The 27,065-nt window shown below is 34.3% G+C and overlaps 3 protein-coding genes across 4 annotated transcripts in view; 1 reads left to right on the forward strand and 2 right to left on the reverse strand.

Annotated features, from left to right (window-relative positions):
• Positions 1-1,699: 1,699 nt before the first annotated feature.
• Positions 1,700-13,247, reverse strand: LOC123561613 (protein Flattop homolog). Of its 2 annotated transcripts, XM_045354106.2 has the most exons (6): positions 13,091-13,247; positions 11,034-11,096; positions 10,206-10,235; positions 7,871-8,006; positions 6,639-6,748; positions 1,700-4,698 (listed from the first exon to the last, which is right to left on the reverse strand). In XM_045354106.2, exons 1-6 carry the CDS (start codon positions 13,115-13,117, stop codon positions 4,327-4,329), a joined length of 738 nt encoding a protein of 245 aa, XP_045210041.2. In that variant the 5' UTR covers positions 13,118-13,247; the 3' UTR covers positions 1,700-4,326. The 2 variants fall into 2 exon arrangements, with proteins under 2 accessions (XP_045210041.2, XP_045210042.2); XM_045354107.2 differs by lacking the exon at positions 10,206-10,235.
• A 3,567-nt stretch (positions 13,248-16,814) lies between these two features.
• On the reverse strand, positions 16,815-19,994 carry LOC123560315 (toll-like receptor 4). The gene has a single exon (XM_045352527.2). It carries the CDS (start codon positions 19,978-19,980, stop codon positions 17,209-17,211), a length of 2,772 nt encoding a protein of 923 aa, XP_045208462.2. The 5' UTR covers positions 19,981-19,994; the 3' UTR covers positions 16,815-17,208.
• Positions 19,995-20,425: 431 nt separating this feature from the next.
• Positions 20,426-27,065, forward strand: part of LOC123561612 (toll-like receptor 4) — a 32,518-nt gene continuing 25,878 nt past the window's right edge. The window contains exon 1 of the mRNA XM_053553059.1: positions 20,426-20,535. The gene's annotated coding sequence lies outside the window, so the exon portion shown is untranslated. The remainder of the gene's footprint in view (positions 20,536-27,065) is intronic.

Consider the following 27,065-nt stretch of genomic DNA (forward strand, 5'->3'; position numbering starts at 1 on the left):
CTGGATGCAGTGGTTCGCGAGTAAAGTGCCTTCATGCAAAAAGTTAACATTGGCCCCTGTGACCTTGACCTTTGACCTGGTGACCCCAAAGTCAGTAGGGGTCGTGTACTCAATAAGTACTATCAGCATGTGAAGTTTGAAGGTCCTGGGTGCAGTGATTTGCGAGTAAAGTGCCTTCATGCAAAAAGTTAACATTGGCCCCTGTGACCTTGACCTTTGACCTGGTGACCCCAAAGTCAGTAGGGGATGTGTACTCAATAAGTACTATCAGCATGTGAAGTTTGAAGGTCCTGGGTGCAGTGGTTCGCGAGTAAAGTGCCTTCATGCAAAAAGTTAACGTTGTGACGAACCAACGAACTAACGAACGAACGGATGGACAGTTGAAAACTAATATGCCTCCCTTCCGGGGAATAAAAATTATAATTGCGCTATTAATAATTTAAATCTGATCTATTTGTAACAAAACAAATGCCGAGCTATTAAAATACATGTACAGGAAACAAACACATTTAATGTGCCTCAAATCTAAGATGAACTCTATGTGACCCTCTCATGGTTGCTCGAATGCAGTGATGTAACCATGGACTTGAATACCTTATCATCGATATATCTTATATAATCTGAATGGTCTGTGTGAAAGGAGACAAGCTAAATTAGGACTGCCTGATCATTGATAATTCATCTGCAACATTCATAAATGGAACTATTTTGTGTAGAGCATGAACATCTTTTTAATGTTATGAGGAATGAAATAAATGTTGTGCGATTCTCAAAAGTACACTTATTAACTCTGGTAGCGGGTAAACCTACCACCAAAAATAATCCCCTGTAACAATAGATGAATGTTTAGGCCTTTTGATTTATTATATTAATATGATTACCTATGGTCAGTAGGTGACCCTCATTGTTGAAGTTGTCAGTAGATCAAATCGTAAGTCACAGTGACCTTAATACTTAAATTGACTTCGAATCAATAGCAGGAAATAAGTCAATGGCTCTCAAACTTGAAAGCATGATAAATCATTATACACGGTCAGCAGAGGGTCCATAGCTAAAGAACCCTTACGCCAACAGCCACTGAAGTTCAAAGCATGATATAGGGCTCATTAGTTTAAAAAAACAATGCCTTTCTTTATAAAAACATTGTTCATAAATAATATGGAAAAAAATAATTTGCTGGGCAATTCCATGACATAAAATACTTGGACATTTGCTGCCTCTGTCGCCCAGTTTTTCACATCGACTCTAAAATTATAAGAAAGCAACTGAATTATTTCATGGTAGGTTAATAGTCTTTGAACTTTAAGGGAAACTAGCTCTTTGTCCGCTTTCATCTTTTCAAAACTTTATTCAGCAGTTTCATTCCACCTTATTCAATAGGCCCCGTAGAGAAAGCACAAGACTAGTAAAAGCATGCAGGCAGCCATTAGGCTGCTGAAAAAAGCATCATTAGAAACAATTTAAATCATGCACGATTATTTAAAGAAGAGTCTGAAACAACCTTGTGCTTCAATTGAATTAATTCAAATCAATGTCAGTTGCAGACTGATACAAAGCTATGAATGATCTGGCTCAATTTAGTGCATGAGAAACGACACTCTGCAAAGCGAATTTTCTTAGTGGAAATTATTGAAAGAACACAGTAATATACTTTACAGATTCTTCTGATGGGGACGAAAGCAATAACTGTAGGCCTACATGTTTTTTACAGATTTTATTATCACATTATCATAAACAATTAGGTAGTATACAAAATCATTTTCATGTAAATATAAAAGTGAAAACTTCAAATTTCATCAGTGATTTAGAATGATAAAGACTAAAGATTTTAACATACGAAATAACAATCATAGCACACATGCTTGTAATAAATGTTTAGAGCAAGCAATTTTCTGACATAAGTGATCCTTGTAAAACCTGTGCACTAGTAAATGTAAAGAGAAGTACAATAAAACAACTTGGTAATGGGTGTTCCTACTAAAACCCAGGGTATTTTAATGTAGCCAGAAAGTAAGCCTGGTGAATTTCCCAGTAAACCTTGAGAGATTTCCCACATATAATTCAGTATTTCACTTGTCAGTCTAAAATTAACATACATTTTTTAATCCAACAGTAGACTAAATTGAACTCATATTTAATCTGTATTTTCTTGAGGCATAATCAAAATGATCATATATAATGAAATATTTAGGTAAGACCTATACTGTGAAACCCCTCTAAATGGGAAAAGGGAAAACCCCGCTGGAATAAGTTCTTCTATTGAAAATAACTCTTAAAACAGAAAACACCTTATTGAACTTTCTCTTGATTCAGAGGGTGGGGAAAATAGAAGAACGTTACTGTATTACACGTGTGTAATTGTACTATTAATGGCTAATAAAAATTATAGGTATGAAAAATGGTATTATTATTACATGTTCTACCTAGATAGTATTTAAGCAGAATTTCATTACGTACATGTATTACCATACAACTTTACAAAAAAAAAAAAAAAAACATTGAAAAATACAAAGAGCTGTTCAGTAAAATTTAAGTCTCATTAAATAGATGGTACATTTTGTATTTCAATTTCTACAGTAGTGGCTTTGGTAAAAGTATGCATTATGGTAAAAATAACCACACAAGACTAGCAAGATCACCCACAAAAAAACAAATCTTTCACTGAACTTTTAGGTATATCAGTAAAATTATATATTTCATAAAACGTCTTAAGGAATACAGCAGTTTGTGACTCTTTGAGCAAAATTAACTTAGTTTCAATGTAGAAATAAAATTCAAATGGATAAAAATGTAACATTTTCTGAAATAAAATTTCTCAATCTTGCAACTGACTTAGTATCTTGAGCACACATGAAAGTATTAACAAACCATCAACCGTTTAACATAAAAAGCCAATAAACAAAATGATAAAAGAAAACGTAAATTGTTCAAACATAATTAGTGATACATATCTGGTCTGTATTAAAATTTATGAAAATAAGATGTATTTTTAAAGACAGTACAAAGTTCACTAATATATCATTAAATTTCCTTTTAATTGTTGTACAGTCACTTCAATATGTGGAAAATACATAAAATGTCTATATTATAACCAATAGTTGCAATGTTGCTGACTGACAAAATTCGCTAGCCTTTTAGCATATAACAGATAAGATAATGCAATATAAAACACAGTAGCAAATAACAAAGTATCACAGTTCGCTTACGAAAAACGTTTTTTCCATGGAAACAGAGAAACTGTCAAGCTGCACCTATTCTGGCAGTTACATTGTCACATCAAAAGTGGCAGTATGAAGAAAGTTGGAAAATGTTAAAATATGAATGTAATTATGGTGTTCAAAATTACATAAACAAGAGTGGTATCAACATTGTATGACACATACCTCCGCTGAAAATGCTTTAAAGAATAAATACTACATCGCCTAAAAAAGGATATATACTAAAAATAACTGTTTGACAAAAACCTTCAAACAATACCATAAATGCATGTCCTCTTGATACTGTTGATGTTTGCCAATTTTTATTTGTCTAGGAATAGAGTACACCAATAGGTGTGATAGACAGACAGGCAGCTCAAATACTTAATATACCTCCCACACCTTCGACATCACAGGCATAAAAATGGATTTTAAGTGCAATTACAAACCTAATATGCAGCTGGCTGCGAATGTGCAACAAAATAAAACATTTACAGTTGACAAACATTTACAATCTTGATATAAATCCAGCATCAAACAGCTAGTGAAAACTGTGCATTCAAAACTTCTAGACCTCAAAAGAACAGAGGATCAGTCTACCCAAATTAAAATGTGAACACCAGCCTGCATAGAAAATTGGAGGGTTATACTTCAGGAATTCTTATCTCCCTCTGCGCATAACACGGTGAGTTTTACTTGCCTGCCAAGTACCGGATTTTATAAAACCTGGTTTAAGAGGTGAAAACAAATTTCAAGTAAAAAGCAATATTTCTCTGAAAGAAGGCTTAATTTATAAAATATATATTCAAAACCCACAAATTACCAGTACCTGTATTTCAGGTTTGATTTAAAGTCAAATACATGTATAATAAAAAGTTATTACAAAACTATGAATTTTTGCTCACTGCGGAACTATTTTCAATATAAGCTATGTGAAATTGAACAAATATTGTCCATTTGTAATCCAATTTTTTTATTTTATCATAAAACAATTGATATTAGCATAACACATATAAATTGAATCATTATTGTAGCATACTACCAAACCCATTGCAACAATCATGATTTTGAACCAGTCCCAATGAACAGAGCATAATATCTAAACACAACAACAATAACAAATAACATTTTATGCAGGCACTGGTTCCTGCTCTGCACGAGGTGAGGGCCATTTAAACTCTGCTTTGGACGGTGTGCCTGGAGCCATAGGTTGAATTGCAGGAAGTGGAGATTTGTGGGGGGCCAAGTTTGGACTTGCAGATTTTGCACGACTTCCTTGTGAAGCTGGTCTCGGCCAGTCAATATTTGGTGTGCAGGGTTTTACGGGTGTTTTTATACCGGGTGAGGCAGGAATCCCGACTGTAGATATGGGTTCTGGGTTCATGGCACCAGAACGTACACCATTTCCGCTGCCACCCAACTTTATTTCAGCTACCGCTGCCTTTGGTGGAAGATTTTTGTCTGCTTCTTTGTCCTGTTTTACAGGTAAAGGCGAGGGTACCTAGAAATGAAATGGGCTTTAAGTTACAATCTTACTACTCCCAAAGCAAAACTATGCTGTTGTTTTTTTAATATTAACATTTTAATCCTTTAGATAAAAAAGTATCAGTAAATATTATAAAATATTAGTGAACTGTTTTTGGTTTTGTATTGGTGATATTCAACATAAATCAAGTATATTTTTCTAAATTTAAGAAAAAAGACATCTGTGCATCTACTAGTATCTGTCTTGTAAATTATATGTGAACAGAAAACATCAAATCACAATAACATAACAAGAGGGCCATGATGGCCCTATATCGCTCACCTGTTATCATTGCACTTGAGGACAAGAAGGTCCTCAGAAAAAATATCTAAGTCAAAAGGAGTCAGTAACAACAAAGGGAAGAAATTTAACCAAAAAGAAAAAAAATTCTTACAAGGTACAGATATGTCAAAATACACCTAAAAATTGGAGGTACCATCCATGTTGTACCACAGAAAAGTGGTCTCGGTTTTTCCCTACAGCCAATAATAAAAAAGTTACTAAAAATAAGCTATTTATAGTAATGCAAAAGGGAAGTAATTAAAAACAAATTATTGAAAGTGAACAAAAGAAGGATCTGCCAAATAAATCTGTTGACATAAATGAAATTTCAGATCAGTATCTTCATTAGTTACGGAGATATACCCATTTTAATTTGAAATAAAGTGAGGTAATTTGACATAAAATCAGTCCATAGTTATCTACCCTGATTGGCTCAGTCCAACTAATGACAATAATGAAATTTCAAATAAGTCCTATAAGTTAACTTACAGATATAAATCCATTTTGATTACAATCAGGGGAGGTAATCAGATATAAAATTACTCTTAACCTACGCTTGGATCTGATTTGTCATGGAATCCAAGAATTATTATTGTTGAAGTTATTTTGGAAGTTTGTATCAAATAAAACCATAAATGAAGTCTTTATATGGCTGCAAAAGCCTAAATAGCCAATTTTGGACCTTTAAGGGGCCATAACTCTGGAACTCATGAAGAAATCTGGCCAGTTTAAGAAAGGAACCAAGATCTTGTGGTGATACATGTTGTTTGCAAGTTTGGTTAAAATCAAATCATAAATGAAGCTGCTATTGTGCAGACAAGGTCAAGATAGCTAATTTTGGCCCTTTCAGGGGCCATAACTTTGGAACCCATTAAGGGATCTGGCTGGTTCAATTAAGGAATCAAGATCTTATGGCGACACAAGTTTTGTGCAAGTTTGATTAAATTCAAATCATAAATGAAGCTGCTATTGTGCAGACAAGGTCAAAATAGCTAATTTTGGCCCTTTCAGGGGCCATAACTCTGGAACCCATAACGGAATCTCGCCAGTTCAAGACAGGAACCAAGATCTTATGGTGATACAAGTTGTATGCCAGTTTAGTTAAAATCAAATCATAAATGAAGCTGCTATTGTGCAGACAAGGTCAAAATAGCTAATTCTGGCCCTTTCAGGGGCCATAACTCTGGAACCCATAATGGAATCTGTCAAATTCAAGAAAGGAGCCAAGATCTTATGGTGATACAAGTTTTGCGCCAGTTTGGTAAAAATCAAATCATAAATAAAGCTGCTACTGTGCAGGCAAGGTCAAAATAGCTAATTCTGGCCCTTTTAGGGGCCATAACTCTGGAACCCATCATGGGATTTGGCCATTTCAAGAAAGGAACCGAGATCTTATGGTGATACAACTTGTGTGCAAGTTTGGTTAAAATAAAATCATAAATTAAACCACTATCGTGCAGACAAGAAATTGTTGACGCATGCACGGACGGACGGACTGACGACGGACGAAGGGTGATCACGAAAGCTCACCTTGTCACTATGTGACATGTGAGCTAATAAAATGTTACTGCCATACCCAAAAGTAAAAACTGTAAAACTAAGACGTACTGTTTTAAAATAATGAAAGAGCATACCTTGCACTGTTTTAATTTTCCTTTAAGTACTATATCTCCATCTGTTTTAATTCTATCTAATCTCATCATTGCATTTTCTGTACGAGCTGTGGAATTTGTCATGGTGTTTCCTGAAAGAAAAGGAAAAAGCTGAATAGTCATTTTGAAAGAAAAAAATGTTTGCTGTATCAGTAACAACAGCACTTATCTATCAGTTTTAGCTAGCATGATCTAACAGATATAACTGACATGACCTTCACCTGGCACAACCTTACATATTTTACCTTGCATGACCTTCACCTGGCACAACATTATATATTTTACCTGGCATAAACTTCACCTGGCACAACCTTACATATTTTACCTTGCATGACGTTCACCTGGCACAGCCTTACATATTTTATCTTGCATGACCTTCACCTGGCACAACCTTACATATTTTACCTTGCATGACCTTCACCTGGCACAACCTTACACATTTTACCTTGCATGACCTTCACCTGGCACAATCTTACACAGTTTATCTTGCATGACCTTCACCTGGCACAACCTTACATATTTTACCTTGCATGACCTTCACCTGGCACAACCTTACACATTTTACCTTGCATGACCATCACCTGGCACAACCTTACATATTTTACCTTGCATGACCTTCACCTGGCACAACCTTACATATTTTACCTTGCATGACCTTCACCTGGCACAACCTTACACATTTTACCTGGCATGAATTTTACCTAGCACAATCTAACAGATTTTACCTGACTATCTAAGAATTTACCTAACATGGTCTTTATCTGGCATGAATCATTGTATCAGATTTTACTTTACATGACCAATATATTTTACCTGGCATGAATTAACAGCATTTATGATTTTTAAAAGAATTTACCTGACATGATGAAACAAAATTTACCTAGCATGATCTGACATATTTCACCTGGCATAACTGTCATCTGGCATGACTGTTACTTGGCATGACTTACTTAACATGACGGTTATCTGGCATGACTGTTATCTAGCACGACTGTTACCAGACATGACTGTTAACCTGGCATGACTGTTACCTGGCATGACTGTTACCAGGCATGACTGTTACCTAGCATGACTGTTACCTGGCATGACTGTTACCTAGCATGACTGTCACCTGGCATGACCTAACAAGTTTTACATGGCTATAACTACTGTATGTGTAGGGAATAGTAATTAGTGTTTAGCTCTAATTAAGCATAACAATTGTTTTTGCATACCTGGAATCTTCAAAGGCATATCCCATGTACCAACAAAAGTACCCCACGGTGACTCCCTTGACCTTTTCACCCCTGGCATCAGATGACCTTTATCATTTGCAATAATCTGTGTGAATCCTACAAATGCTCTTGGTCTCTGAAGAAAAAAAAGTCATATATTATTATACAGTACAGCTTCCCATAATCCTTTACTGAGCCAATGATACACATCTCAACTTCAGAGTAACTATGGGTTGGCAGTCTCTGATTGTTTTACTATCTTTTGTTCTTAAACTGAAAATACAGTAAAACCTGTATTAAAGACCATCTAGCTTTCAAGCTTATTCAAATCAGTAAATAGTATTACTAAATACAGATCATCTGCACTTAAGGACCACTTTTAAAATTTATACAAAAAAGGTTCAAACTGTTGAAAGGCAATGCATTATAAGTTAGGTGTGTATGACACTCTTTACAACTAACTAGATGATTGTTTAGAAACAGGCATTGGCTATTCATACCATAATCCTAAATAAATTTCTGAAACTAAATACATAATTAAATTGTAACTTCAAATATGTTCAAATATATACTTAGTCAAATTCCTATGAAGAAGTAATTTTTCAAAAAAACGCTAGCACACAAATGAATTAGAATGTAAGCACAATCAGTAACTTGTATTCGCTCACTGAAAAAGAAAACAGCTGCTAGTAGGAAAGTCTATGACATTTTAAGGGTTAAACTTATTTGAAAAATTAATGTTGACAAAGAAGTTTACAAACTGGCATATAGGTTTTCATGCCTGTGCAAACTGAAACATGACGGACAGAGGAAAATGAATTATTCATAAATGTTCACAAATGCAATTATTTGTTATAACAAATTCCTCACAAAATTTGATCAAGTTCACAACTGTGTTTGGTAAAAGAGGCCTTTGGTGTAAAGTTATTGATCAAAATACATGTTATCTGAAACCCCAGTTTTCATATCTTTTGTTATTTCTAAATGCTAAACATTTTACATAAAAATCATTGCAAATGAACATTTATTTTTTTTTTTTTTTGCTTAAGCTGTGATCTCTAATTAATAGCAGTAAAATGAGACAGATGCAAACAGAAGGATATATACTTTGGCCTTTTTTCACATTTATGCCTAGGCTTGCTTAGTATATATAATATACAATAAAATTCCTCTAACTGAAATTAACTAAAATTAGAGATTTCCTCATTATGCCTAAAATATCACAATGAATAAAATATCACAATAAATGATAGCTGTAACATCCTTTGATAAGAAAACAGTTGTATACTTGTATTTCTTTTATTTAAATCTCATATTTTCAGATGTAATTCTATGCTTGAGGACCAGCCTGAACAAGCTTTTTATATCTATTTTCAACATAAATTTTACTTTTAACAACACCACTGTAGACAGTAGGGCAAATGCCTCTATACAAGATGAACTCAATAGCGGATCAACCTACCTATTTTCATTCCATCAAAATGATAAAAAAGGAAAGACTTCACAATTGTGTAAGGCCAGTCAGACCAGCATGTTAAATTTTTCAAATTATATGCATGAAATGATTCATGTAATAAAAATGTTATCAGAAAGTTACCACAAGTCATATGATTTTCTGATGTAATCATTTACATCAGGATTACATGTACATGTAACTAAAATTGAGTGTGTGATTTGTAATTACTTTAGTATATGAACTCAATTAATTACAGCTGATTACGTTTATCGATTACAATTACCCCAGGTCTGCTATTTAATAGCTTCTAGGCAGGTTTCATATTTGTTAATGTTTGGTATTGAATGTCAAACTCACTTATACAAGAATTGAACATCATATGACCTCATGATTCAGTGTTAGGCCATATTTAAAGGTAGTCAAACATATTAGAAAGGTTGCACACACCATGCAAAGCAAAAAGAAACTGACAGTTAAATATTTTTTATCAAGGATGCTCTGCCACATATATCATCAGCATTACATTTTTAGTTTAGAAAGAAATATTAGGTACATAGTATTATTTTATTAGTACAATGATGATGATATATGTGACAGCTAGTAGGACAGCAATGTCATTGTTATGTATATACTCAAGGACTTGAAAATATATCATCTACATAATATAATATATACTAATTTAAAAGTAGTTTATATACTGCTCTCAAAAAAGTCAGTGCAATAACTTCTCTGCATATGAAGTTACTTTCTAATACACAATGACTGCTTTTGAAATATAAACAACTTGCTAGCAAATATTCCTTATAAAATACCAGAATGTATACTGTCAATTTTAAATCCTTGAGTAGAATATACATTTACAATTCAAAATACACTTACACAGTCGCTCATTCCCTTGATAATCATTTTCTAAATAACAAATGATAATATCTAATACTATAGGTGGCATAAGGAAATAATTTAAAATCTTTCATGTACTTATCATTTGCAAAAAACAGTCCATATAAGGCAATAACAGGTATAGGCTTTGAATTTAGCAAAGTCTGTTCATCATCCCATTAAAACCCTGGTACAGGTTTGAACAACATGACAGTGGATGCAGGATTTTGGTTAAGCGGGAGTGTGCAGTTTCAATGGGGATCCATGGGCAAGCCCTTCATAAATCTGACAAATATTTGACACAGTTTGAGAATGAATATTTAAAACAATTTCCTATTTCAATACTTGACTAAAATGACGTCTTGATTTAAGGCTATCAAAAACACACGCTTTCTGGATTTTAGACCCAACTGGATTCGCCACTGCTTGTATACTATATACTATTTCATAACCATGTGTGTCCCAATTCATTTTGGAGAAATCTAAACAAATTTTTAGTACCATAGACTGTCAAAAAAAGATTATTTTAGATTAATTATCCTTGCCAGTTGACTAGTGTTTGCAAATGACTGGTGCACAACTTAAGCACAATATCACTCGTATAAATACTATATGGAAAACTCCTTATTTAACACATCTACAAAAGCTTTTTTAGAACTTAAATTCAATAAATTTCCTATTTGTCAAAACAGAAAATTCACATTAAATAACAATAAATAGATTCCAGTCATTAAAACAAATATACTGATAAAATAATCGAAGTGACACAGAAAAGATCCTTCAAAATATGCACATCAAAAGACAATAAATCTGCCATAGTTTACATACCTCTCTGTATTGCCTAGGTACCTCCCAGTTTTGGAGGAGATTAGGCTTGAACGGTTTGTCATACTGAAAAAGAAATGTGACACAGTATGAAGGATATTTCATGTACATTTTTCAGCTTCACTAATACTTTTTCCCAATATCAGCTTATGTGACTTACATACCAGTTGTTTATGAAGACACGGACAATGTTTAAAGCCTCGCATGCAGTCATGCATGGGTGTGATGTAATTAGATGAAGTAACATGTCACAGTCTTAAATTTACAATAATGTTTGAGTAACTGTTAACATCTTTCTCGTGAAATTATGAATGTCTGATAAATTTTATACTTTGATAGGAAGTGCTGTATCATGTAAGATGCAGTATCCAGAAATTAGAATTAACTCACTCAGCAAAGGTGAAGGTCACATGTAATTGGAAAACGTAAAAATGGCCTAGGAAAATGCTGTTTTTTTCTGTTTGAAATGATATTTGCAAAGAAACGATTTAATAAGAAAATAAGAAATAATAGCTAATTCTATCTTTTATCCATTTTTTCCCTTACTGCTGCCTAAATAGCATCAAGTCAATTTTAGAAATGTTTCTGCAGCAGTTCTCTTACTACCATCTAATGTATTTTGGCTGGTTTGTTAAAGTGGAATTATACGCATTTTTCATGTAAAAATACAGCACAAATAGATATGTGTAAAAAGGGTGGAGGAAATTATAGTTTTTAACCCAGTATACCAAACTCTTCCTGTTACCATTACGAAATAATAACTTTTTAAATATGACTTTTCTTATTTTGACTGGGGCAGTCTTTTTAAGAAAAGTCAAACTGCTTGCAGGAGTTGCTTCCCTTCAACCTCAGAAATCTCTGCTTATAGGTAAGGGAGATCATTGCGTACAAGACTGAAGAAATTAACTATTTTTTATAAGTCCGATTTCTTCATTTCTAAAGCATCACTTTCAAATACTTATGTGCCATTACTGTTAATTAAACACATTTAAATGCACAGCAACCGAGAACTAGCTTTTATAAAACATTCACCAAAAACACACTACGTGCTGTAAGATGCGCATAATGCCACTTTAAAAATGTTCCTATACTCCTGAGTGGTTCCACTTAGAGACTTGAGTTCTGATTCAAATCTGGGCTGTCATATAATACAAATTTACAGTGAAAGTTTAAGATTGCTCTTGAAAGTTATTGGGACAGAGTCACAGAGGGAATATATCTATCAATGTTATAATGTGACTAAATGTCAACTCCTCTCTGGATGTTAAAATTATTCAGTGCATGCCAACGTTTAAGCTAAGGGGACACCTACACTTTACCTGTACACACTTTCAATAAATACTCTCTCTTTATTCTTATGGAGGCTACTGCCCCACATCCTCATTTTTCTTTTTTGTTTATTGAATAGATTATTGTTACAATTTACCTAAGTGATTGTAACAAGCACACCCTGCCTTTTAAAATCCTAGCAGGAAGTGCATACTGGTAATGTGCATGGCCTGAAAACAATTCTGAAAGTAAGATTGTTCCAACATTAGCTAAAGTCAGAATGTAAAACTAAAAGCAATAAAAATATAAAGAATGTGAACAAATGATACAAGTGTAGCGGTTCTCGTATCGGGTGGCCTCCGTAGGTCAATTGGTAGAGCGTTGGCACGGTAAGCCTAAGGTCCGAGGTTCGAATCACAGTCGAGGCTGCACATTTTTCCTGAGACTGTTACACACACAGGGGTAAAATTTCTTTTAAATGTTTTTGAATTAAATCTAAAAGAAATTTTACCCCTCTATCATAGCATGTGACGGATCCCTGTGGTTACACAAGTAAGATTACAAAAGAAGTAGAATAAAGATAAAGGAGTAAGTAAATCATTCAAAACAGCGGCAATAATGACCATAGAATGCCATTGTTTCCCCTCCTAAACTGGCTAACAGTGGGTGACAATTTTCTGCTTTGACGCATATTTCATCAGATAAACATCATCAACATGATAAAACATTTCGCCATGTTGTACGTAAATCTCCTCTTTTATTAACGTTTCTTCGTGGACTCTATTACTCACCTGATTGGCACTGAAGTGCAGAGACATTTTTCTACCGGGGAGGTTTAAATTGCACAGTTAATGGCCTATATCCAACAACAATAGGATTCTTTACATGCAGACAATGTTGTCATAATCACTTGCCGTTTCTAAGGAAGTGCTATTTTGGTATAGTATAGATAATATCGAATATTGAGTCTCGCAGTCATATCGTTGTCGTCACATAAATATAACGGTCTCTTGGGCATTTTCTTCTAACACTTCATGCTTGGTCTAAGTTATATTTATCTCTGCAAGTGAAGCGAATTTAAATATAAGAGATGTACAGACGTTAGTTATTGCGTAATGAGTAGCCTACCAGACGTTGGCCTACGATGAAAACAATAACTTGCACGCACAGAAGACTCTCAAAAAGTCCTGTGAATATTTTTCACTGAAAATCTACACTTCGATCATCAGTTACACTGTGAACAAAACCAACAGGTTAACTTTAGTACAAAGGAAGCTCATAAAAAATATAAAAAATATTTTTTTAACGCTGCACAAGTCTTTAGTCACTGAGATAACACCTAGATTATGGAAATTTAATGTAGGCTATTATACTGTTATTATTGAAAGCAAACGAATTCTTGAAAATGTACATAGAGGTGCTTCCCGGATTTTACCTCAGTTACGTGGTCTTTTTACTGTGAACGTCTGGGAGAAGTGATTTTATCCCTTACCATGCTGGACACAATTGATTCTACCTTTGCGACCAGCGTTGATCATGATCAGCCTGCATATCCGTACAGTCTGATCAAGATATGCACTGTTCGTTATTCAGTCAGTTACTTTTTGGTAAGCAACCTTTTTAACAGTTAATGGTACTGTCCAAATTGAAAGATGGCCAAGTTCATTATAGAAATTTAGCATGGTAAGGGTTAACATCAATGGACTGTCTTCACAAGAGATTTGTTTTGATCCAAGTATAATTTTGAAGATGTGGATATCAAAACATTTGTCACGTTTTCTTAACAAGAACATTTTGAAAGTCACAATTTGAAACCAGTAAAATCACGTGTTAGAAAACCACAAAGACAACTCATTTCACACAGAACGGTCGAGTTCTGTTGGACATCATTCAACTGCAACATATCTTTAATTATTTGTAAGATATTGCGCTATATTTCTTTATAAATATTTCGTGAAGTTTTGCTTTCACTTAGCGACATGTCTGCAATAAGTGTCACCTAGCAACGGAAGAATTTTTTAGAAATTAAAACTTGATATTCTTAAACAGGACTTTGTTACTAAGCAACAGAATAGAAAATGCGTGCAGTATACGATGTACGATTTCTTTTTAGCTAACACAATGCTAGGAGACCAATATGATGATCAAAATGTTGTTATTAAAATTAAAAATGCATTTACGATTATTTCTAGTTACTCAATAGAAGTCGCATACGGATCCCTCCCGGTTATCCGCTAAGATATCGTTCGAAAAAATGAAAAATTCGGTCATATATTAACCTTCATCCAATTATTTTAAGGACGTTTAATATAGGATCGAAAAAGATTTATTTAGAATAGGTTGTCTGTACTGGCGACTACAAATCGGACTGAAACAAAAATCTTACATTGAAACGCTGAGAATTGTGGTGTGGTCCCATAGAAGTATGACCGAATTATAAATAAATTACAATTTGAATCGGTTTCATTAATTCCCCCAGCTCCCAATCAATTCCCCCACGCACCCACCGTCCCAATAAATGTTCTAAGTAATACCCAGTCAGAATCAGAAATGCCAATAATTCTCTTATATGCTAAGGGCATGGAAAAGTTAAAAAAAGAAAGCATGTGGTCGTAATGAAATTTCTGATTAAGGATCTTCACTATGAAATTGCCCCAGTCATGACAAATATTCAAACTACATATATATCTATTGAAACTAGCTAAGTCCCAAAATTAATGATTGAAAGAGAAAAGTTCCGCCAGTGTACGAGAAAAGAATCAAATGCAAGACTAGCAACAAAAAACCTACACATATAACATGTATTGCCTGTCAAATGATGTGTACAACGTATTCTGATTTCAAAAATCATGTACCAAAAATGGATTCGTGTCAAAATATAGTTGTGGAACACTTGAACACTTATAAGTGTCACTTTGCTGGTTTTAGACAATCTTGAAAACGGCCATATGTGTACCACTGATATACTAGTTATGAACTTCAGTAAAGTTTTCGACAAGCTTGGTCATCATAAATTGATATACAAGCTTAATACCCCACGAGTCCAACGATAAGTATCTCAAGGACCAATTCGACATGTAGTTGATATCGCTGCACCGAGACAACCTATCCGTTCTCTCTGGGGTTCCACAAGGCTTAGCTTTCTGCCCTGTCCAGCCGTAGCTAATACATATAATGTATAAATAATCTTTCTGATTCCACTGAAAGTTACATTGTTTGCAGATGACATCATTTTGCATCTTACGGCTAAATCTTTCCTTGATGTAGATCTACAAAATTATCTCCATTCCATGGACGTCTGAGAAAAGGACTAGTCAACGGATATCAACGCAGATAATTGTATGTATTAAGGAAAACTCGAAATAAGAAACAATCGTTTACAATCATACACTTATATCCGTTAAAACAACAGAAGCCTAAAACTATCTAGGCGTCACTTGAAGTAAAATCTCATTTCAGGTGACCAAATACATAAAAAATGTAACAGCAGAAGCAAATAATTGACTCAGATTCACCATGAGAAATGTCATAACACTGAACAACATATAATCACAGTGTCCGCCCTCAGCTCGAATACTGATCCATCATCTGGCATCTAATACAAAAATCCCTTACATACGGAATTAAAGGAGTTCAAAGATCAGCAGCTTGATAGGTCTGCAGCATCTATGCCAAACAAACACTAGCTTATACGTTACGCACGTTAATGCGCCCTTTTCGTTTTATTTTTTAGATGTTATATTTTATCCATTTTTTGTTTTATTAAATAATATTTGTGTAAGATCCGTTGTATTTGGAAGGAAGCGAAAAGGAATCTATTACTCTTACTTTTAGAGCACGGATTACAATATGTAGAAAAGAAACGGTTGACATACGTGTAATTCTAACAACAAAACACATTTTTTTTACTTAAAAATCGCTGCAAAGAGCATGATTTGAAATATAGACTGTGTGTAACGTCTCAACGCCGCATCTAAACCACCATGGCCAAATATTCTGTAAATATAGGTTTAATCTTGTTGCCTTTGTTAGTAACCATCTCATACCTACAAGGAACCCGAATTGCCTGGTTCCACGCTTTCTTATTCCAATCAAATTCTTTCTAACCATGTTCTTATAACTGTCTCCTCGGATTTCTATATAATATGCGCCAGTTACAAGACAAACACATCCCAGTCATAATCCACATCGACCCGAGACAGTGCACTACAGATGTTTGTATCGTTGTTAACCCTTACCATGCTAAATTTCTATAATAGACTGGTCCATCTTCCAATTTGGGCAGTACCATTTATCATTTGAAGGGGTGTTTACTGAAAATTTACTGACTGAATAGCGAACAGTGTAGACCATGATCAGACAGCACGGATGTGCAGGCTGATCTTGTTCTACACTGGTCGCAAAGGCAGAATCAGTCGTGTCCAGCATGGTAAGGGTTAAGAAATATACTGTCATGTAGTTAAAGTTACTAAATAAACCAAACAATTTTATAACCAGAGTTTATTTTATATAGATACACATTGATAGGATTTTTACAGAAAAAAAAAATAAATACAATTTTAGTTGAACAAAACAACTAAAGGAAAATTCTGAAAAATGTAGGAAAATTCTTACAATTACAAAGTTCTACAATTCTTATTTACTATTTACCAGCTGATGCGTGTTCTTTGTGCTGTTTTAAATCGTTTCGTTTAATTGTTATGTATCTTATGTGTTTTTATGTGGTATTGATTTGCATCCCAAATAGTCTCGTAATGCCACGTGTTTCTTTCACGTGACTTTTTGTTTGATGTGGTTTGATATATAACTTATGCATAAATCTTATAAATATCGCTGATTACCGATTCAATTTTAAAACAAATGTTTGTTTTTCTTCAGTATATGCTGACAAAAACTAATTGTATAATATTCAGTTTATCAAAGCATTTTGCACTCTGTCCCAAAACATGTCCATGTGATCTGCGTTTGCTGGTAGTTCAAGGTATGTTTGTTGTCGTATAATGTCCATGATCTCCAAGGGTAACCCTGCAACAGGTACTTCTTCTAACATTACCAAGCAGACGACATTTCTTCCAGTCTTTATAGCTTCCATTCTTGCCATATTCATTTCAAAGATACACCATTCGCTCTTTAGAAAGTCCTTACTCATTAGAATCAGTGTCTTACGTGAGGTTGTTATCGCTTGCATGATGTTGTCATTGACAAATTCGCCCGCTCTAAAATCTCGATCATGCACCAAAAGCTGAAGTTGACGTGTATCTTCAAGTTCAGGCACTACATCGTTCTTCACAAATCTAGCATTTTCACTTGCATATGAAACGAACGCGTCATATTTGTATGCTCTCTCATCATTTTGATTGATCAATAGAGTATGTCCGTTCATTCTAAGTTTGATGGAGTAATAGAAATACCTCAGATCCCATCTATATCGGTATATGATACCACCAGTGATAACGATTAGGAACAAAAAAAGTCCTGAACAGGCAAGTATAATCAACACAGTATAATCAGCACAGTCCTTCAGCAACTCCTGATATAACATCGATGCCAACGCCAACTTTTTCCGCTTACCATTTTTATATGTACAAGTATATGCATTGAAATCTATGAAAAAGGTATTTGTGCGTGAAACCCATGCTATAAATTCAGTGTCGTTGCATGTACAGGAAAGCTTATTGTTAGAAAGGTCAAGATAGAAGATTTTGAAGGAAATGTTCAGTTTTGCGACATCGTCATATTTCTGCCTAATGTTTGGACCAATTTTGGATAATAGATTGTTGTTTAAGTCTATGTAGTGCAGAGGTGCGGAAGGATCAAACTTTACGTTTATATGCGTTAAGAAGTTGTAAGACAAATCAAGACCCTTCAGTGAAACTAAACCTTGAAATAATTTTGGTGGAAGGTATCGAAGCTTGTTATCAGCTAACAACAAATAACTGAGATTTTTCAAGTATTTGAAAATACGTCCTTCAGTGTCTTCTCTTAAAAAGCGCTCAATAAAATTTCGCGTTAGATTCAATTCAATCAAACTTGTCATCTGATCGAAAACATCCTTAGACAAGTTGTCACATGAATTCCAGGAAAGTTTTAGGTTTAACAAATTTGAAAGTCCACCGATTGGCCCTTGCCAATTCCAGAATATATTCCTTTCTAAATTGATTCTCATCAGTGAGTTCGGTTCACAAATGCAAATGTTTTTCAGTTCGTTTCTAATTCGTAGTCCACTGAAATCCAGGTCCTTCAAGTCTGCAGGAAAATATAGAATAATGTCATAACGGATATCCTGTAAGTAACAGTTGGCACAAAAAGGAAGCGTCTCCTTGTCTAACGTGTTATTTGGTAAAATACTTTGACGTACTTGTTCATATTTTCTAACTGCATTGTCTTCGGACGCTGATTCAGAGTAACTAGATGCACCAGTTATTGATTTCAACATGTGTCTTGATTTATTATTAAAAAACTTAAGGGCGTCATAGTTCATGTTTTGCTCAGCCATGGTAAGGTACCTCAGGTTCTGAAAAACCGATTTCTCAAATATCTTGTGTATGTATTCGCCAGCTAGAAGCATATTATTTGTTACAGAAAGTTTGTGTATGCTTCTAGGGATATTCTGCACGGCGTCCTCGCTCACATAAGCTAGGCGGTTGTTGTCTAGGTATACATTATCTACTTGTACATCTTTAAAATAGGCAAGATGGTCAGCTTCTATTCGAGTACAGTCCCCGTACGTTTCGTGTATTTTCACCAGTTTCAGGTCTGTAATGTTCTTTCCTTGTAAGCCATATGTTACATTAGCTAAGCTTTTAAAATGCAATATCTCGTTGTATGACAAGTCAAGGTTGGTTAAACTTTTCATTCCAGAAAAACTTCCTTTCTCAACATAGTTTAGGCTACAGTTACTGATTCTTAAATCAGTAATATCTTTTAAGTTCTTAAACATAGTGGCAGTTATTTCTTTCAAATTGCACCTACCATATTCGCTGCTCAGTTCAAGTGTCTTTAAATTCGTCATAAACGAAAAAGCATTTGAAATATTTTCAGATTCTATACCATCAATCAAAAGATGCTTCAAATACACTAGATGAGATAATGCCTTTGTCGGATATTTTTCATTTTTATCAACGCTGTTTAAATTTTGGTGCAGATTTAAACGTACAAGTTTTTTAAGCGGTTTGAAAACGGCACGTGATAAAGAAGGGTTATCGTAACGTATTTTGTTCCCACTAATTTCAAGTGTAAGAAGATTTTTAAGTCCTTCAAACACACCTTTGCTGAGTGTGTCCACAATGTTATCTGATAAATCGAGGTATTTTAGATGGATTAAGTTCTTGAAAACTCCCGGTTTGATTTTTTGTATCAAGTTTCCATCAAGTGTGAGAACAGTTGTTGTGTTAGGAATGAACCAAGGAACGTCCTTTAGACCACTTTGTGTGCAATTAACCATTAATTTGTACGAACCATTTGTGTATCCAGATTCGTCTCGACATATGCAAGCTTGTAACCAATAACAACGATCTTTCTGGCTATGTATGTCTGACATAGTGAATCTATGTTGCATTTTAGGAAAGAACTCGTAGTTGAAGATCTCCTGCGTACCTGGCTCAGGTGTATGCCAACCTGATATACCATTTGTCGATAAAATTGCGAGACCAACCAGCAGAAAGTCTGTAATTGCCACCATTTTGTCCCACTGCACCATCCTGTCAAAGGTAAGGAGTAATTACATAAATAGCGTTCTAAAATACTGTCATAGCTGTTGTAATAGATACAGCTACTAAAACAACACCTTAACATATAAACCTAATAAAATTATAAATAAAATTGGTCAAAGTATTATGTGCGTCCGTATCGCAAATCATGAAATGAAATAGCTGACAGTTGAATTTTTACTCGATAGATACAATAATTACCAAAAGTTCTAACTTTTAAATTTTTTACTCAGTCCCTGCAATGCAAACGTTTGTTACTCCATCTAAAGTGTTAGTGTGTTTAATTATTAATTTAGCCGGTCTAAATGACCTTTGATATTGCTGTTCAACATGACTTATCTCAGCTTTTGCAACCGGAATTAAATCATTAAAAAACTCGTGTTGAATTGATATCTGTCGTGCTGTCATTTATCTGATTAAAATACCAGAAGTCACGGATTACCCAAATAAATTAAAATGAAAGATTAGATTTGTCTAGGAGATATTCTTTGTACTGCAGAATGTTTTAAAGGGATATACCTCAAGACGTATGTCGAATTGTCTTTTTTTCAAATATCAAACAATACAATCAAAGTTGAAATTTTTATTAATATAATGTAATATAGCTATATGCATGATATTTTACTGTATGAAGTGTTCTAATAAGGCATAAATACTGTCTAGAACTCATTAGTTCATAGTATATTAGGTGGGTGGGATATATGGTAATGCATATATTTATTGATAGAGCTTCAAGCGCCTGTGATTCGACCAAGGTCTCATATACATAAAACGACGTCAACGTCAAATATCTAAATATGATTAAACAAAGAAGAAAATCAAGCTCTATATATTCTGCGATAAACAACGGTTGACACGCGGACCGGTAAGAGAGCATTATGACGTCAATTATTAAAATATATCAATGAGCATGTCAGAATGAAAACAATCAAGGCCTTCTTGTTATTTATCGTCTAATTTACTACGGTTCATCGTTCAGATGCTTCAGTATTTAACCACTCGGGCTAACACCCTCGTGGTTCAATTCCTACGCATCTGAACTCTGAACCGTGGTAAATCAGACGATAAACAACTCGAAGGCCTTGATTATTTGCTAATTAGACAATTAGTGCAACACAAAAAAAATATGTTATAGCTTTATTTTACTCCCACGACGTCAAACGTGATATAAAAGAACCTCTTAATTTCGAAAATAAATGACAAAATCTGCAGGCATACCCCTTTGACTAGGAAATTAATTTCTGCAGGTGAAATCATCAAGATATTAGAGAAAATTAATGAATCAAATCAAACTCGATTTTTCTTCAAATTTGCATATTCAAGGGCAGATAACTCCTGAACAAGCATGGTGACCTTCGATTTTTTTTCATAATTCTGTTTCTAACATGACACTGTGTTCATATACAAAGTTTGAACAAATTCTATTATTGGGAATTTTTTACCCAAACCGCATGCGTCCTTAATATATAATATTTTTTTTATCACACCAACATATTAATAGCTTATATGGCGACATTCCAGCTTTTTAGTGGTGGAGGAGCCCAGTATCAAAAACAGATATCTGTTTGCCCATATTGGTTCGATATATGACAATGTTTTAGTTGCTATGCAATTGCATAGTGCAGTGGTAATCTTAAATGCAGTATTTTATTTGCTAAAGCACTGCAAAGATTGTATTACGTGGGTGAATTACGGTCTTCTGTATATCAATTCCATTTGTACCACAAGTACCTTAATTATAAATTCAATATTTGGTATCATTTCATGTATGTGAGTAACATATGTGATTTGGCTTTATATTGAATGAAGTACGTGGCATTTGTTGCGTCTTGCAACCCTTAATAGAATTTATGATATTGATACTGAATGTATAAACAGTGGCGAGACACTATTAGGTTATTTAACATTGTTCTGTACAATACGGAGATATATTTGGACGAATATGGTTTTCTCAGCTGGGTACGAGTCCAAATATATCTCGTATTGTACAGTGCAATGTTAAATAACCTTTTTTATTCTATATCTATTTTATCTTACTATAATAATAGTTTAAATTAAAAATGTTTCACTGAATATTGTATTCCTGCCTTTTCTAGTTTCTCCCAGCTTGGTACGAGTGCAAATATATATTATACAGAACAATGTTAGATCTTAAATAACCCTTTTATTCTATATTTATTTCACTTCATACGTAATTCATTGAATGTTGTTTTTTTCTGCGTATCATCATTAAAAAAAGTATATGGTGCAACCTCCCTACAACAGCCATTTGGCGATTTGGGTGATAATAATGCTTGGCCGAGATATTATGCCCACAAATACTGTCAGCAAGTTTGGTGAAGATCTGATGAAAACTGTTCGAATTAAAAGCGCGGACAAGACTAAATTCCCCGTTTTTCGAGTAATTAAAGGACTATAATCAAAGAGTGTCTGGTACAATTTGGGTGGTTATCGAAACTGGCCGAGATGTAATGCCCACAAACATTGTCAGCAAGTTTGTTGAAGATCCGAGGAAAACTGAATGACAGAGCAGACATGTTTTGGATGCTGACCGCCCGTCCGTTGCCATTCATAATCTTCTCCATTTTGTTTCTTAACCGTTAAATAAAAACTGCTGAGGTAGCTATTCAGACAGTCAGGACTGATACCAATTTCTAGGTTTCGTCCGGAACGTCTTCTTTAAGCGACTTTTCAAATATTCCAACATCTGATGATCCTTTTTACTGTATTATTAAGTTTTTGATTATTAACGAACGTTTTAATATCTACATCAGATAGCATTGTTATCCCTTGAATCGTTTTTGTGTGTTGTAAACAAAAAAACTCAAATTAAATCAAGATTTCAAGACGCATAATCAAACTCTGTACATAGAGCGCCTACTTCATCCGATTTACATTCGGAACATTTTAACGCGTTTCGGGCTTTATCGTATGTTTAACATGGGACTGCTGAACCGTCCAAATACAGAAAATACAGGATTTTTTGTACGCGCGTGTGTCCAAGTACAGAAAATATAGGATTTTTGTACGCACGTGCATCCAAATACCGTAATATATTGTACGGTCACGTGTTGCAAATGAACGTTCGCGATTGGATAGATAAAATAGGTATAGAATAATAATACATAATGAAATCTGAAAATTATTATCTTCCCTCCTTGTTGTTAGCGTATCCAAATATGCGAAGGGTAAGCTATTGTGATAACTCACCGTCCGTCTTTTCTTCAGACCCCATCTCCTCCGATACCGTTTAGTGGAAGCTGATGAACCTTAGCCTGGATCTTCCTTACATGGTCATCTACGAATATTTTTCAAGAATTCCATTCCATGCAGCATTATGGATGCCATTGTAACCGAAAGGAAACATTATGACAATCTTGTTTTCCAAACCTGCAAGACCGAGACATGTAGCTTTGTCTAGTTGTCCTCTACCATACTGTTACAATTAGGTCCCTTGGGTCAAAATTGACCCCATCCCGAGGTTCACCTGTTTTACATAGAAAAATATAAGTAAATCATTAAAAATCTTTTTTAAAAACCACAAGGCCCAGACTTTAAATAATTGGCATGTAGCATTATATAGTGGTGATCTGCAATGCATTTTTTAAATCTTGCCTTGGGATTAAAATTGGCCCCACCCATGAGGTCACGTGTCTTCCTGTCTAAAAGCTCAACGCCTTAAGCTTAGATATTTGTGTAAAGGTCATCTACCTAGAAATCATATACCCATTTGAGTCAGGTGAGCTTCTTGTTTGTAGCCAAATACTTCGACTTTCTTGATTTAAACACTATTCTGGCCCTACTGAATATCTCATCAAAGGCTTTAATAACCAATGTCATTTGAAATTGAGTTTCAGTGGTGACTTTGATCAGTTTGTTTATGAAACTCGATTTGTCAGAAGACGGATCATTTAGCTTTGGGTCTCTTGGTCTCAATTCGTGACTCTATATATATATTATCTCCCCTGACGGTCAGTGTAAATAAAAGGGATTACACCGACATGTATTAATCCATGTTCAACTCTCAGAAAGGTCTGTTCCAGAGGGTAACCATGTTGGTGTATAGCTGTCACATTAAATCACAAATGCACGTTTGCAAGGTTGTTGTCTATGGAAGGGAATCTCCGCCAGGACATGCATGTTGCTAAATGACATTGCTATGTTATTTACTTACATATGCGTTCTGCAACATTGCAACTGCATTTTAGTTTCTTACATTTGCCTTACAAGAAATTCATCTTTAATGCTTCTTAATGCTTAGAAAACAGTCCTTTCATGAATATCGGTTATTCTTCCATGTAATTGACAAGTGCGTTCAACCTTTTTTGTTTGCTTACTGCAATATTGAAATGTATACTCATGCTATTACTAACTGTATATTCTATGTTTTCTTACGCGTATTTGACTTTATTGCTGCTGAATGTAACGAGCTATTAACAAGGTTGTGACTTGTTAATATTCCGAAATTTTCATAACTTGATTGTTACTGCTTTTTGGATTTAACATTAGCTGGAACAACTGATACGGGGACTGGAAACCGGCATTTATCTTATCTTTTGCTGTCGTCCAATCAAAGCGTATGCCGTAGGTTATTCTGCTATTACTCAAACAGTTACGCCTTACAGTTTAAGGATAACATGGTGTAATAGGCCACAATTTCACCAAAAGCATACATACAACTTGATAATGTAAGCTTTAAAAATGTCAAACGATAGAAAAAAGGTGCATAATTGACAAGATATGTAGTGACAGAAGTTATCAAAAATTTTCTGTACATTACCTCCCCTGATAATTTTGGGTTTTCATGAACTATCTCCCCTGAAAACTAGAAAAAATGATTTTCTCCCTTTCCCCTACAGGGAATTTTAGATTTCTTTTTGATATTTGTACCAGAATCATATAATGCAGCTTTCTTCCGCAGAAGTTTCTCGATATTCAAGTTCAGATTCTCATAATCAAAGAAATTATATATTTCCCATAGGCATCAATGTTAACTTCAATACCGATTATCTCCCCAAAAAAATGATAAAATTTGAAAAATCTCTCGGTGGAACATTTTTAATTTTGAAAGTCTTTAAAGTGACCAAATTTCGTTTAAATATTACCATCCAGTTACAAGATACGAAATATGGCTATTACACCATGTTATCCTTAACTCGTCCTTCAGTTCAGTGAAAATCTGGGAAAGCATTTGTTGAATTTTTTGTTGAAAACAAAAGTTCTGCCATGAAATTATTGCCTGCATCTGTTTTTAAATGGAAAATATCTACTTTAATGTTACTTTTCGCCCTGTGAAAATGGCTAAATCTAGACTTGTCTTACCCAGACAGAAAGATGTCGTTTTTTACATGATAACTGCCTTGTTGATTCAGAGTATTTAGAACAAAAAAATTAGGACATATTTTAATGAAAATAGCGGGTCAAAACTGTAAACTGTTGCCTGAAAATATTTTTTTATGATATTGCTCTGTTCTTCACCATTTAAATGCGTGTTAAACCTAGATGATTTTCTGCAGTTTTATCTAAAAGTTCGGAATACTAAATTTAACTTCGTTATCGCCTTTAAAAAAAATAATGTTATTTTAATTTAAATACATTGTATTTTTCACACATCAGTTTTAAGATTAAATTTATTAAACTAATTTTTGGAGTTTAAACAACAATTTCGTTTGAAACATGCCCTACGTTCAAGAACAATGTTTGTTTCTGTATGTAGAAATCTGACATTATAAACAATAATTATAATTATAGCTCTACAATATTAAGAAAAGTGTCAGCTGTCTGTTATTTTCCTTTTTTTTTATTCAAATCCAACAAAAATCGGCCCTTTGATAAAAGTTTGAAGTTACGTGGTAAAATATTTCTTCAGGGAAGTGAGCTCAAGTTAATTCATAATAATTAAGCATATCACCACATGCAGTCGCATGCTGTTTTTGCTTCAGGATCCCTTTAGATCAATCTCTGATCATCTAATTATCGCCACTTAAACCGTTTGAACAATAAGTGTTATAGCTCCATGATTAACATGAGGTAATATGCTAATTACACGCTAATCGATAGTGGCGAAAACAAAATATCGATCGCTAACGACTGGTCGATATTTACAGGTATGGACGACAGAATAATACAGATAAATGTATTGATTTATACGGAGTTTCTACTCCCCGTATTAGACCTTCCTGACATTAGTGATGTTTGCAACCACATGGTTCTTGTTTATATTACAGTTTCCCGGCAAAAATAATATACTAAAACACATGGCTTTAATAAATATTTAAACTTGCAGTACAACAAAAATTAAAAATTTAAGCACGGTAGTGCATTACAACATTACAGGGAACCAACAAAAAGCAAGAAATTGAGCGCAAATTAGTATACACGGGAGACCACTCTCGACAGCAAATTCACGTGTTCGGTAGTTTCCGTGGGTTAAACGGTGAGAGAATCTAAACTTACCCGTGTACTTGTGTTGTTTTCGGTGTAACTAATACTATATATAGTGTTATCTTTAATGAAAATATTTCTATTCCTGACAAGTTCTTAACAGTATTGTCACAATCAAATTGTATGCTTTTTGAACAGAGAGCCAGCTGAAATCCTTTACCTAAATACTGTAGACGTCTTCAACAGAAATTGAATGTGTGTGTGTGCAGATCGTATTCCACTTTTCTTTGTTGTAGCGATGACCGCTTCTGTGCTGTATCGGTGTCATCTCTGGTTACTGTTACTCTTATTGTGCTTATTCTCTGTTGCTTTATACAAAAACGTTTTCTAGTATTTTGACTTAATTTTAATTTGAAGGAAGTTGTTCAAATCTCCCTGAATCTGTTATGTATCTACTGACAGCTTTGACCAGTACGGTTTTGGGAGGCAAATTCGTTGGGTACTTTTTTACTAAAACACCGTTCATGGTTCACTGATTTTGCGGAAACTGCCGGATATTCTGGTTCCCAGCTTTCTACGAATTTCATATTACAAATGTTAAAGAGCTGAAATAAGACTTTCTCGAAACACATCGCATTTAGTCTTAATAGACATAGATCGGTTGTTTATGATA

The sequence above is a fragment of the Mercenaria mercenaria genome, chromosome 10 (assembly GCF_021730395.1).
Source record: "Mercenaria mercenaria strain notata chromosome 10, MADL_Memer_1, whole genome shotgun sequence".
In the NCBI taxonomy this organism is placed as follows: domain Eukaryota; kingdom Metazoa; phylum Mollusca; class Bivalvia; order Venerida; family Veneridae; genus Mercenaria; species Mercenaria mercenaria.